The 12,703-nt window shown below is 43.4% G+C and overlaps 1 protein-coding gene across 1 annotated transcript in view; it reads right to left on the bottom strand.

The window, feature by feature from the left end:
* Positions 1 to 734: 734 nt before the first annotated feature.
* Positions 735 to 12,703, bottom strand: part of LOC138946910 (galactoside alpha-(1,2)-fucosyltransferase 2-like) — a 21,031-nt gene continuing 9,062 nt past the window's right edge. Inside the window, exon 2 of the mRNA XM_070318310.1 lies at positions 735 to 3,233. Coding sequence (XP_070174411.1) covers positions 2,092 to 3,233 — 1,142 coding nt within the window. The 3' untranslated portion in view covers positions 735 to 2,091. The remainder of the gene's footprint in view (positions 3,234 to 12,703) is intronic.

Below are 12,703 nucleotides of genomic sequence, written 5' to 3' on the forward strand. Positions count from 1 at the left end.
GCCATCCATCTGCTTCACCTGTGAAACTGCCGCCTCATGAGCTTGTGCTTTTTCAAGTAACTGTCCCAATGTCAAAGCTCTCTTCGCCAGAAGTTTCGCTTGCAGTGTTCTGTCTGGACATCTGTCGATGACTTGATCTCTGATGCTCGCATCGCGTGCAGCACCGAAGTTGCAGTTCTCTGCTTTCTGCCTCAGACGTGTAACGAACTGCGCCGTCGTCTCACCTGCCTTCTGCGTCATCTGCCTGAACTGGTGGCGTTCAAAAGTCTCATTCTGCAGGGGCTTGAAGTATGTATCCAGGGCAGTAATTGCCTCATCGTAGCTTGCTCCCCCATCCAGTGTATCAAAAATGTTTTGAACTTCCACTCCAGCACAGTGGAGCAACAGTGGACGTTTCTGGTTATTCCCCACATCTCCTCTTGCAGCAATGTACAACTCGAAACTTTTCTTCCATCTCGTCCATCTCGAAGACACGCTAGATGGGTCACCAGTTGGATCGAATTTGTCAACACAGAAAATGTTCGCTGCCATCTTTCTGAATACGTCACAGTATACACACAGTTTTCAATGACGTCACGATTTCACTCGATCGACCGGCCAAGAAAATGACGAAAAACTTGTTTAAATCTAAGTTACTTCTTAGATCCTCGTCGCCAGATTGTAGACTCGCTCCCAAGGGTACGACAGACATAACCTGCTCGAAGCACTACCATACTAATACACTCGAACAGGAAGTTTGTGTCCTGCTCATAAATACTTAGTGATGAGCACATTTCTAATAATAGTAATAAGTTCCTACACACTGCGTGTTTTTACATTTAGTCAAGTTTTGACTAAATGTTTTAACATAGATTGGGAATCGAGACGAGGGTGGTGTTGTGTGTGTGTGTGTGTGTGTGTGTGTGTGTGTGTGTGTGTGTGTGGGTGTGTGTGTGTGTGTGTGTGTGTGTGTTTGTGTGTGTGTGTGTGTGTGTGTGTGTGTGTGCACGCGTGTATTAAGCGATTCAGAGAAAACTACTAAGCTGATCTTCAAAAAACTTTACATAAGAGTACCTGCGGACCTACTCGGTTTTTTTTCAAAAAATGTCTTTGAAGACGTCCTAACCGGCTTTTAGTGAAAGTTGAGGCGGCATTGTAACGCCCTCATTTTTGATCAAAGTGATTGAAATCTTAGTCAAGCAATCTTCGACAAAGCCCGGCCGATGGGATTGCATTTTTAGTTTGGAAGATTAATAATTAATTGATGAGTTTGGTCATTAAAAATCTCAAAAATTCTAATTAAAATTAAAATTGTATGAATCGATCTAAAAACGATTTTAACTTATTCTTTATATTTTCCTGATTCCAAAGGGATATATTTATGTTATGTTTGGATAAAATACAAGCTCAAAAGAATGAAAAAATTACAAATAAAATAAAAAAGCGCATTCATGTGACGTGCTGTTCGCTATTTTTGGTATAAGTATGTTCAAATAGAAGCATACTCCCATCCCACGTAAAAGCTTGTCTGTGTTAGCTGATATGATCAGTGATATGATGGATGATATGATCAGTGATATGATGGATGATAATAGAAAGAAGTTACTTTTCATGTCAATACTTTCTGGATTATTCTGAGAAACACACACACACACACACACACACACACACACACACACACACACACACACACACACACACACACACACACACTAATAGCAGCCATGAAATCCGACTTTTGTACACATAATGCTATAATCCTCCTCCTAATCGGGAGGTCGTGAGTTTGAATCCCGGTCGCTGTCGCCTGGTTGGTTAAGAGAAGAGATTTTTCCGATCGCCCAGGTCAACTTATGTGCAGACCTGCTAGTGGCTTAACCCCCTTCGTGTGAACACGCAAGCACAAAACCAAGTGCGCACGGAAAAGATCCTGTAATCCATGTCAGAGTTCGGTGGGTTATGGAAACACGAAAATACCCAGCATGCCTACTCAACAAAAGCGGAGTGAAGCTGACTATATGCTCTCAGAGTATAGTTTGGGGAACCCAAATGGGCAAACGAGCTCACACGTAACCAGGAACGCTGAAGAAGAAGAAGAAGAAGAAGAAGAAGCTATAATCCTATCCATCCAGGCAGCATATAGTCTTCAGCGTTTTCTGAGTACCACTTGCTCAGGCTAGATTTCTTTCTTACGAAGTCCTTTAGATAAACAACCGTAGGTGTGCCGGGAATCTTGAAGGCTGCCCACCACCCGAAGGTACCCACAGTTCTAATCATGTGGTCAGTCAAAGACAGAATCTGTATGTCCACAGCGGAAGAACTACTCGGCTTAAGAACAATGACGTCATCGTTGACAGGGTGAAGGTTATCCTTGTTCCATTGCTCGTCGTCTCCGAGCACGATGAACTTGACTCGAGAAAATATCGATCTGAAATAGGTCAAGGCTCTTTTGAAAAAGTCTGGAGTCGCCGTGACATAGCCTTGACTCGCGAATCCTTTGTTAGTCATGTCACCTCTACGATTATGAACTCCGACAAAGATCGTATTAGGGTACTTCTTCCTCAGACCGTCAATGACCTTGGTGGCGTTTTGCACAATGCCGTCTGCGAATGTAACAGCCTTTTTCATCTCTTGTCGTATTTCGTCAAAATACACCCAGGATTGAAGGTACGTACCAATGCTGTAGTCTCCTGCAAGATCCTGTGTCAGGAGATTTCCATCGTAGCGACACAGATATCGCTCCTCTAGGCGTTTTGCTTTGTGACACCTCGCCTTCAGTTCAGTACGGTCGTTCTGCACTGGTGGATATTTCAAAACTTTCTGTATGTCCTCGTCGTTTTCGAAGAAGAAAGTTTTGTTCAGTTTGTGAGCTAAGCCCAGTATGGACGCGTACTCAAACAAGTGATTGCCCAGTCTGCCAGGGCTGAAGGTATGACATATGACTGGCTTTGAGGGATCCGACACAAATGATGACTTGGATGAGTTGGAGAATAGGGTTGTCTTGTCCCGGCCTGTAAAGTGCTTAGGCTTGCTTCCATTGCGGCGGTCGAGTTCCACGACAACTCCTGGGCTCTGGACGTGAACAGTTGTGCTAGCTGCTCCAGGAAGCGGTTTTTGTGGACTCAAGACCTTCTCTCCTCGCATACGTGGCCCGGTCCCTAGGTGTCTCAAATGGTTGTAGGCTATGTTTGATTGCAGCATGAGGCAGAGAAAAACGACCGCTGCTCCACACAGCAACGCCAGAAACAGAACACCTGCAATCATAAACATGAAGCTGATTATGTTTATCTCAAATCATAAACATGAAGCTGATTATGTTTATCTCAAATCATAAACATGAAGCTGATTATGTTTATCTCAAATCATAAACATGAAGCTGATTATGTTTATCTCAAATCATAAACATGAAGCTGATTATGTTTATCTCAAATCATAAACATGAAGCTGATTATGTTTATCTCAAATCCAAAATCAGATAGACTGCTAACGTTAAAAAATGTAAACATAAATTAGTTTAAAAAAATAATGAAATGTAAATGTAACGTGTTGTTTTGGTCAACAATTAAACGTTATAATTAACCTACAATATATTGTCATCATTTTCACGAGTTTTCATTCACAAGCACCTGGGAAATAAATCTCATGTTCCCCGGGGAATAAATCCCCGGTTACCATAGTTGCAGGAAGCCCTATTACATGGATAATCAAAAGCAAACCCAATAGAAACGCTCGAGGATTCTTCGGCTCTTTTCATTGGCGTTTCCCCAGACCTAAACAGACGACAAGACACTGCTTTGCAAAGTTCCAAAAACCAACTGGCAAACTGGCAAAAGTAAACAAAAAAACCAAAACTACTTCAATAAATTCGTCACAAACAAATGAAACCTACCGATATGTTATGTCTTCTTACAAAGTCATGGAGTGCGTGTATCTTTGTGTGAGAAACACGAACGTCAAGTTCAAGTCAAACCAATTGACCCCTGACACACACATTTTGACCCGTGCACAAGACGTTGTATCGATAAACGAAGCACAAATAAGAAATAATGATAAAAGCAAAGAAAATAGCAACAAGATATGCAAACATCTCACAAAGCCGAGCAAGCAGATTGACAGGTCTAATGAAAAACAAAGAGGTACTGAGTCGGAAACAAGATCGCGATTCTTTCCTTCGCTGCACGACGCAAATCTTCTGTGACCTTTGACCCAACGTAGCTTCCACATTCGATTACTAAGCTTAATACTCACAACTGAAAGCCGAGGGAGTGGAATACCGAGATGAACAAACAGAACTGTGCATCCTCAAACCTGACATATTCATCCCAACATTTTATGAACTCAAAAATACAGAAAGTTGCTTTCACACGCCAGCTTTGTTTGCAAGTGGTTATGCACGGAACTCGTGTGGTTATCAGCACGGAACCCGTGTTTCAAAGCATGGCTCCCTGCGTTGATTGTTATCTTATTTTCTCACTACCAAAATGATGACAAAAACGATGTTTGGTGGTTTGTTGTCAGACCAGCTTTTTTTGTCGGTCCTCGGGGGGCATATCGACTTTTGTTTCATATTTATTGACCGCGGCCTTCGGCCTTGGTCAATAAATATGAAACAAAAGATGATATGCTCCCCCTCGGACGACAAAAAAGCTGGTCTGTCAACAACCCATCAAACATCTTATAATGTTATCTCAGCCAAATGAAGCATGGGACACGTCAATTTTTGTACGGATCAGCAACAGCACCTGCATACTTTCTCACTCTCAAACCAAGATTCCAATATCAGACTGACAGTCAACGGCCATACAGACCGTACTGAACACTTTCTCACTCTCACACCAAGATTCCAATATCAAACTGATAGTCAACGGCCATACATACCGGACTTAACACTTTCTCACTCTCACACCAAGATTCCAATATCAAACTGACAGTCAACGGCCATACAGACCGGACTTGACACTTTCTCACTCTCACACCAAGATTCCAATATCAAACTGACGGTCAACGGCCATACAGACCGGACTTAACACTTTCTCACTCTCACACCAAGATTCCCATGTCAAACTGACAGTCAACGGCCATACAGACCGGACTTAACACTGTCAAACAGAATGCTGTCAGACCTGTACAAGTGAGGTGAAAAAACAAACACACTAAAAGTAAAGCAGATACCGGTTCAAGCCACACCCACATCCAAACGCATTTGAGAAGCCAAGAGTGAAGAAAACCAAACCAAAAGTAAAGCATATACCCGTTCAAAAAACAAACAAACAAACATCCCAGCGCATTAGCACAAACAAACAAACAAAGACAGAACAACAAAAACAAACAAACAAACACAACAAACAAACAACCAAACAAACATCCAAACGCATTGGAGATACTTATATTAAGTTTGTGAAAACCCAGATAGGAAAACCGAGTCAAGGACATAGCAGAAATCCCAACTTGTATTAGCCAAAAATAGACAACACAGCTACATAATATTGCGACTCAAAGTTTTGGAAGCCAAGTAAAAATAACCAAGCCAAACATAGCAACACACGCAAAGCACACACTCTACTTCGTGTGAAGAATACCTGGCGAACAGCAAATTTAAAGCAAAGCAAAGACTGCATGACAAAAGCTAAAGAACGTGTCTCGTGAGAGGAAAACCCACAACAAAGCGAAAAATAAACTGAGTTTCAACAGAAGAAATCCCAAAAGAAAACGGAGATTACATTTTGTCTCAATAGAGGAAAACCAACAAACAAAGCAAAGAAAAGACGGTGACCCAAGAGAAAAAACACACACATCTGGAACAAAACAAAGACTAGACTGTCCTCGTGAACAGAGAACTATGAGGAGAACTAAACAAAGACTCTGCATCATGAACAGAGAACTGTGAGGAGAACGAAACAAAGACTAGACTGTCCTCGTGAACAGAGAACTATGGGGAGAACGAAACAAAGACTAGACTGTCCTCGTGAACAGAGAACTATGAGGAGAACGAAACAAAGACTAGACTGTCCTCGTGAACAGAGAACTATGAGGAGAACGAAACAAAGACTAGACTGTCCTCGTGAACAGAGAACTATGAGGAGAACAAAACAAAGACTAGACTGTCCTCGTGAACAGAGAACTATGAGGAGAACAAAACAAAGACTAGACTGTCCTCGTGAACAGAGAACTATGGGGAGAACAAAACAAAGACTAGACTGTCCTCGTGAACAGAGAACTATGAGGAGAACGAAACAAAGACTAGACTGTCCTCGTGAACAGAGAACTATGGGGAGAACGAAACAAAGACTAGACTGTCCTCGTGAACAGAGAACTATGAGGAGAACGAAACAAAGACTAGACTGTCCTCGTGAACAGAGAACTATGAGGAGAACGAAACAAAGACTAGACTGTCCTCGTGAACAGAGAACTATGAGGAGAACGAAACAAAGACTAGACTGTCCTCGTGAAAAGAGAACTGCGAGGAGAACTAAACAAAGACTAGACTGTCCTCGTGAACAGAGAACTATGAGGAGAACGAAACAAAGACTAGACTGTCCTCGTGAACAGAGAACTATGAGGAGAACGAAACAAAGACTAGACTGTCCTCGTGAACAGAGAACTATGAGGAGAACGAAACAAAGACTAGACTGTCCTCGTGAAAAGAGAACTGCGAGGAGAACTAAACAAAGACTAGACTGTCCTCGTGAACAGAGAACTATGAGGAGAACGAAACAAAGACTAGACTGTCCTCGTGAACAGAGAACTATGAGGAGAACGAAACAAAGACTAGACTGTCCTCGTGAACAGAGAACTATGAGGAGAACGAAACAAAGACTAGACTGTCCTCGTGAAAAGAGAACTGCGAGGAGAACTAAACAAAGACTAGACTGTCCTCGTGAACAGAGAACTATGGGGAGAACAAAACAAAGACTAGACTGTCCTCGTGAACAGAGAACTATGAGGAGAACGAAACAAAGACTAGACTGTCCTCGTGAACAGAGAACTATGAGGAGAACGAAACAAAGACTCTGTATCGCGAGGATTGACTGTCTAGCATTGACAATAATCTGGTGATATGCTAAGCGTCGCCAGGAGTCTTGGCAGCACCACCTTTAGCGCACACCAGGAAGAACTCAAGAAGCTGCTTTATCAGGTTATGAGAGGCACGCCTCTCATTCTATTTATGAACTCCCTAAGGCGAAGACTACAATGTTAAGAAATGACGTGCGTATTCTAAAAGGACTGCATAGCTTACACATACGTAATTCGTTCTATTATTGTCTTTACTTCTCTTGTTTTTATTTTAGACTTGAAACTTTTTGATCCACCCTCGTATGTAAGACGCAATAGAAACCGAAGGAACGAAGAAAGTGTCTTTTGTGTCTTTGCCCCCCCCCCCCCCCCCCCCTCCTCTGTACCCCTATCATCAAGACACTGCTCTTCATGTGCTATTTTATGAAAACTGAGACACACTTCGTTGCTACACCGGCATGAGATGGGGACTTGACACGATCGTCTCCACCCGACTTCTACAGGGGGTAGTGTATCCCCTGAGCGGATGATTCAAATTTCAAGTTTTATTTAAAAGCACATTCCTTCACGTGTTACCATTCGACTGGCCTGCGCTGCATTTCAAATGAGATACGGCCATCCCTTTACTTGTTGAAATACAAACATCAAGAGCCTAGGTGTACTCTGTGCACAGTAGGGATGCTTTGATTCATTCTTTTTCTTCTTCAGCGTTCCAGAATTGTCTGGTTACGTACGTGTTAGCTCGTTTGCCCATTTGGGTTCCCCACACTATACTCTGAGAGCATACATAGTCAGCTCACTCCGCTTTCGCTGAGTAGGCATGCTGGGTATTTTCGTGTTTCCATAACCCACCGAACTCCGACATGGATTACAGGATCTTTTCCGTGCGCACTTGGTCTTGAGCTTGCGTGTACACACGAAGGGGGTTAAGTCACTAGCAGGTCTGCACATAAGTTGACCTTGACCTGGGAGATCGGAATAATCTCCACTCTTAACTCACCAGGCGGCAGCGACCGGGATTCGAACTCACGACCTCCCGATTAGGAGGCCGACGTCTTAACAGCACGCCACTGCGCCCGTCAGTCTGATTAATTAATTTGTTTAACGGATATCCGTAGCTATTTGCGAAATTCAGTCCACACACTTTTTAATTCTGCACAAGAAGCAGCCAGGATATTGATTGTCAGGATAGTGATTGTCAGGATAGTGATTGTCAGGATAGTGATTGTCAGGATAGTGATTGTCAGGATAGTGATTGTCAGGATAGTGATTGTCAGGATATTGATTGTCGGGATAGTGATTGTCAGGATAGTGATTGTCAGGATATTGATTGTCAGGATAGTGATTGTCAGGATAGTGATTGTCAGGATAGTGATTGTCAGGATAGTGATTGTCAGGATAGTGATTGTCAGGATAGTGATTGTCAGGATAGTGATTGTCGGTACGTGTCCGAGTGGAGGGCTGTTTTCATCCCGTGTCTTTGGACTTTATTTCTCTTGTTTTCATGTTAGACTTGAAACTTTTTGTACGTGGTTTATACGGTGACCTACGAGGATAAAAAAAAAACTGGAACAAAAGAAAGACCAGACTGTCCTCGTTTCTTCATTTAACAAAATTTGAACCGTTTAAAATTTAGATAAACTCAACAAATTAAAGGTTGTTTTTCTCTGTATTTGCCTGGCCCGAGCTGAGAGGGTGAGCTGAGACAGAATTCACTGCGCCTTTAATCCTCTAACCCCTGTCGAGGGATGACCGCTGTTACACGAACAGAGACTCTCTTCTTTACCTTCGTTCATGGGCTGAAATTCCCACGTTCACTCATGCTTTTTGCACGAATGGGTTTTTACGTGTATGACCGTTTTTACCCCCGCCATTCAGGCAGCCATACGCAGCTTTCGGGGGAAGCATGCTGGGTATTTTCGTGTTTCTGTAATCCACAAAACTCTGAAACAGATTACAGGATCTTTTCCGAGCGCACTTGGTCTTGTGCTCACGTGTACACACGAAGGGGGATAAGCCACTAGCAGGTCTGCACAGAAGTTGACCTGGGAGATCGGAACAATCTCAACCCTTAACCCACCAGGTGGCCGCGGCCGGAATTTGAACTCACGAACAGTAGAGACAATTCATGTAACAAATATTTTCAAATAACATCACCTGGCCTGGAAAAATTTTGTTCTCTTCCTTCTCTTCTTCTTTTTGGAGTGACAGTGATATCCTCATAATTGTTTCTCCGTCCTGCCATACTTATATTTTTCACTTTTATTCCGTTTATTTCTGGATGTACCCCCGGACAAGATTTTTTACTTCTTAAAGGAGACCAAGATGTTAACAAGATGTGAAGTACCAGATGTGAAAGTTATGAACTTTTAGAACATTCTCTTGCCAGTGGTAGACCTAAATGAAAACAAGTTTTAAGGGTAGAGCTTGCCGTGTGAGCTGAGAAAACAAACTTGCACCGGTCTTGGACAGCAATATTTGCTGAAGAGACGAAACAAATCAATAAGCAATCAACCACCCGCCGCCCCCCCCCCCCCCTCCATAAAAAAATACCCCCAAAAAACACTATGCAAACCAATTCATATTTGATATGTCTTCTTAAGAGTGGAGATTTTTCCGATCTCCCAGGTCAACTTATGTGCAGACCTGCTAGTGACTTAACTCCCTTCGTGTGTACACGCAAGCACAAGACCAAGTGCGCACGGAAAAGATCCTGTAATCCATGTCGGAGTTCGGTGGGTTATGGAAACACGAAAATACCCAGCATGCTTACTCAACGAAAGCGGAGTGAAGCTGACTATGCTCTCAGAGTATAGTTTGGGGAACCCAAATGGGCAAACGAGCTCACACGTAAGCAGAAAATTCTGGAACGCCGAAGAAGAAGAAGAAGAAGAAGAAGAAGAAGAAGAAGAAGAAGAAGAAGAAGAAGAAGAAGAAGATATGTCTTCATAAAACAACAGCTGATGGAAAACAAGTCTAGAAACACACTTGCATCGGTCTCGGATAGCAATATATCTGCTGACAAAACAATCAATAACCATCCACCACCCCCCCCCCCCCCAAATAAAAACATTACACACAAAAAACATTGAGGGTCACCATGGCGGGTGGGGGGGGGGGGGGGGGGTCTGTGCACGTGCACGTTGAGCTCGAGGCCAAAAGTGCCATGCACGGTGATCCACGGTGCACGTTACGAAAAAGCTCCATGCACGGTGCACGCCGGACCTCTGTGCACGGTGCACGCTACGAAAAAGCTCCATGCACGGTGCACGCCGGACCTCTGTGCACGGTGCACGCTACGAAAAAGCTCCATGCACGGTGCACGCCGGACCTCTGTGCACGGTGCACGCTACGAAAAAGCTCCATGCACGGTGCACGCCGGACCTCTGTGCACGGTGCACGCTACGAAAAAGCTCCATGCACGGTGCACGCCGGACCTCTGTGCACGGTGCACGCTACGAAAAAGCTCCATGCACGGTGCACGCCGGACCTCTGTGCACGGTGCACGCTACGAAAAAGCTCCATGCACGGTGCACGCCGGACCTCTGTGCACGGTGCACGCTACGAAAAAGCTCCATGCACGGTGCACGCCGGACCTCTGTGCACGGTGCACGCTACGAAAAAGCTCCATGCACGGTGCACGCCGGACCTCTGTGCACGGTGCACGCTACGAAAAAGCTCCATGCACGGTGCACGCCGGACCTCTGTGCACGGTGCACGCTACGAAAAAGCTCCATGCACGGTGCACGCCGGACCTCTGTGCACGGTGCACGCTACGAAAAAGCTCCATGCACGGTGCACGCCGGACCTCTGTGCACGGTGCACGCTACGAGAATTTCCCCATTCCCATGCACGTTACGTCCAAAAAGCCCATTCCCGGTGCACGTGGTAAAGCATCGCCCCCCTCAACAGTATGCAAACCAAGGCATATTTGATCCTCTTATATAGCTATTCTGATGGACACGTGGGGGAATTCGGGGGCTGTGATTGGATGGTCTCTTCCGATCATCAAAGCATAATGCTACGGAAGTCGGCCATTTTTGCCAATATCCAAAAGCATATTGGCAATAACAAAGACGCATGGTTCCGGTTTACCCATCTGTACCACACGATGTTTTAATCGACAACAGCATACACTGACAAGTTGAAATTCTTCTCGGGAATGTTTTTCAGCTTTACAAATGTCGATAGCATACCCTTTTCTGCTAACTTCCCGATGAAACAGGACTAAATCAATTATTTTCTGTCCCTAAACACCACAAATGCCCAAAGTCGAAAGATGTAGTACAAACAGTGGAGTAAAACGGAACAGCCGTTTTTGTGTGCCTGTGTCAGTTGCCGACTGACACAAACTTTCGCATTTGGTTTTTCTTATCTCGTAACTCCACACTAAATACCCCACTTCCCCTCTGAAGTATTGATGTACAACCCATGGCACTAACATTCATGTAGTCGTTTATAACTGAGGTTGAAAAATTCGCTTCATGACGAGACAAGTATAAATGCCATTCACCCAAACTGAAAACTTCGCTGCCGTCTGCTCGCGATTAGCTGTTCTCTTCTCCTCCCCTTGTTGCATCCTAGTTCTTCAGTTGTTTCTAGTTTTCCGTTTATGTTGTGTTTTGGTCTTCTTCAAAAGTAGTCTTGTTCAAAATTTAAAAAACTCAAACTTCTTTTTATATTTAGTCAAGTTTTGACTAAATATTTTAACGTAGAGGGGGGAATCGAGACGAGGGTCGTGGTGTATGTGTGTGTGTGTGTGTGTGTGTGTGTGTGTGTCTGTCTGTCTGTCTGTCTGTCTGTGTGTGTGTGTAGAGCGATTCAGACCAAACTACTGGACCGATCTTTATGAAATTTTACATGAGAGTTCCTGGGATTGATATCCCCGAACGTTTTTTTCATTTTTTTGATAAATGTCTTTGATGACGTCATATCCGGCTTTTCGTGAAAGTTGAGGCGGCACTGTCACGCCCTCATTTTTCAACCAAATTGGTTCAAATTTTGGTCAAGTAATCTTCGACGAAGCCCGGACTTCGGTATTGCATTTCAGCTTGGTGGCTTAAAAATTAATTAATGACTTTGGTCATTAAAAATCGGAAAATTGTAAAAAAAAATAAACATTTATAAAACGATCCAAATTTACGTTTATCTTATTCTCCATCATTCGCTGATTCCAAAAACATATAAATATGTTATATTCGGATTAAAAACAAGCTCTGAAAATTAAATATATAAAAATTATTATCAAAATTAAATTGTCCAAATCAATTTAAAAACACTTTCATCTTATTCCTTGTCGGTTCCTGATTCCAAAAACATATAGATATGATATGTTTGGATTAAAAACACGCTCAGAAAGTTAAAACAAAGAGAGGTACAGAAAAGCGTGCTATCCTTCTTAGCGCAACTACTACCCCGCTCTTCTTGTCAATTTCACTGCCTTTGCCATGAGCGGTGGACTGACGATGCTACGAGTATACGGTCTTGCTGAAAAATGACAGCTACTTGACTAAATATTGTATTTTCGCCTTACGCGACTTGTTGTTGTATTCGAATGAACTAATAAAAAGCTGTTTAACAGCTGTGTTGTCAAATCAAGGTTTTTTCCAAAGTCAGTGTGGCGCCTGCGCAAAACTAATGCGCATAAGAAACGGCGTCTGCTATCAAAACCTGAGATCAACGCATCGACGCAAAAACTGTCATTTAGTAA

Source organism: Littorina saxatilis, linkage group LG14 (genome assembly GCF_037325665.1).
Source record: "Littorina saxatilis isolate snail1 linkage group LG14, US_GU_Lsax_2.0, whole genome shotgun sequence".
Lineage (NCBI taxonomy): Eukaryota > Metazoa > Mollusca > Gastropoda > Littorinimorpha > Littorinidae > Littorina > Littorina saxatilis.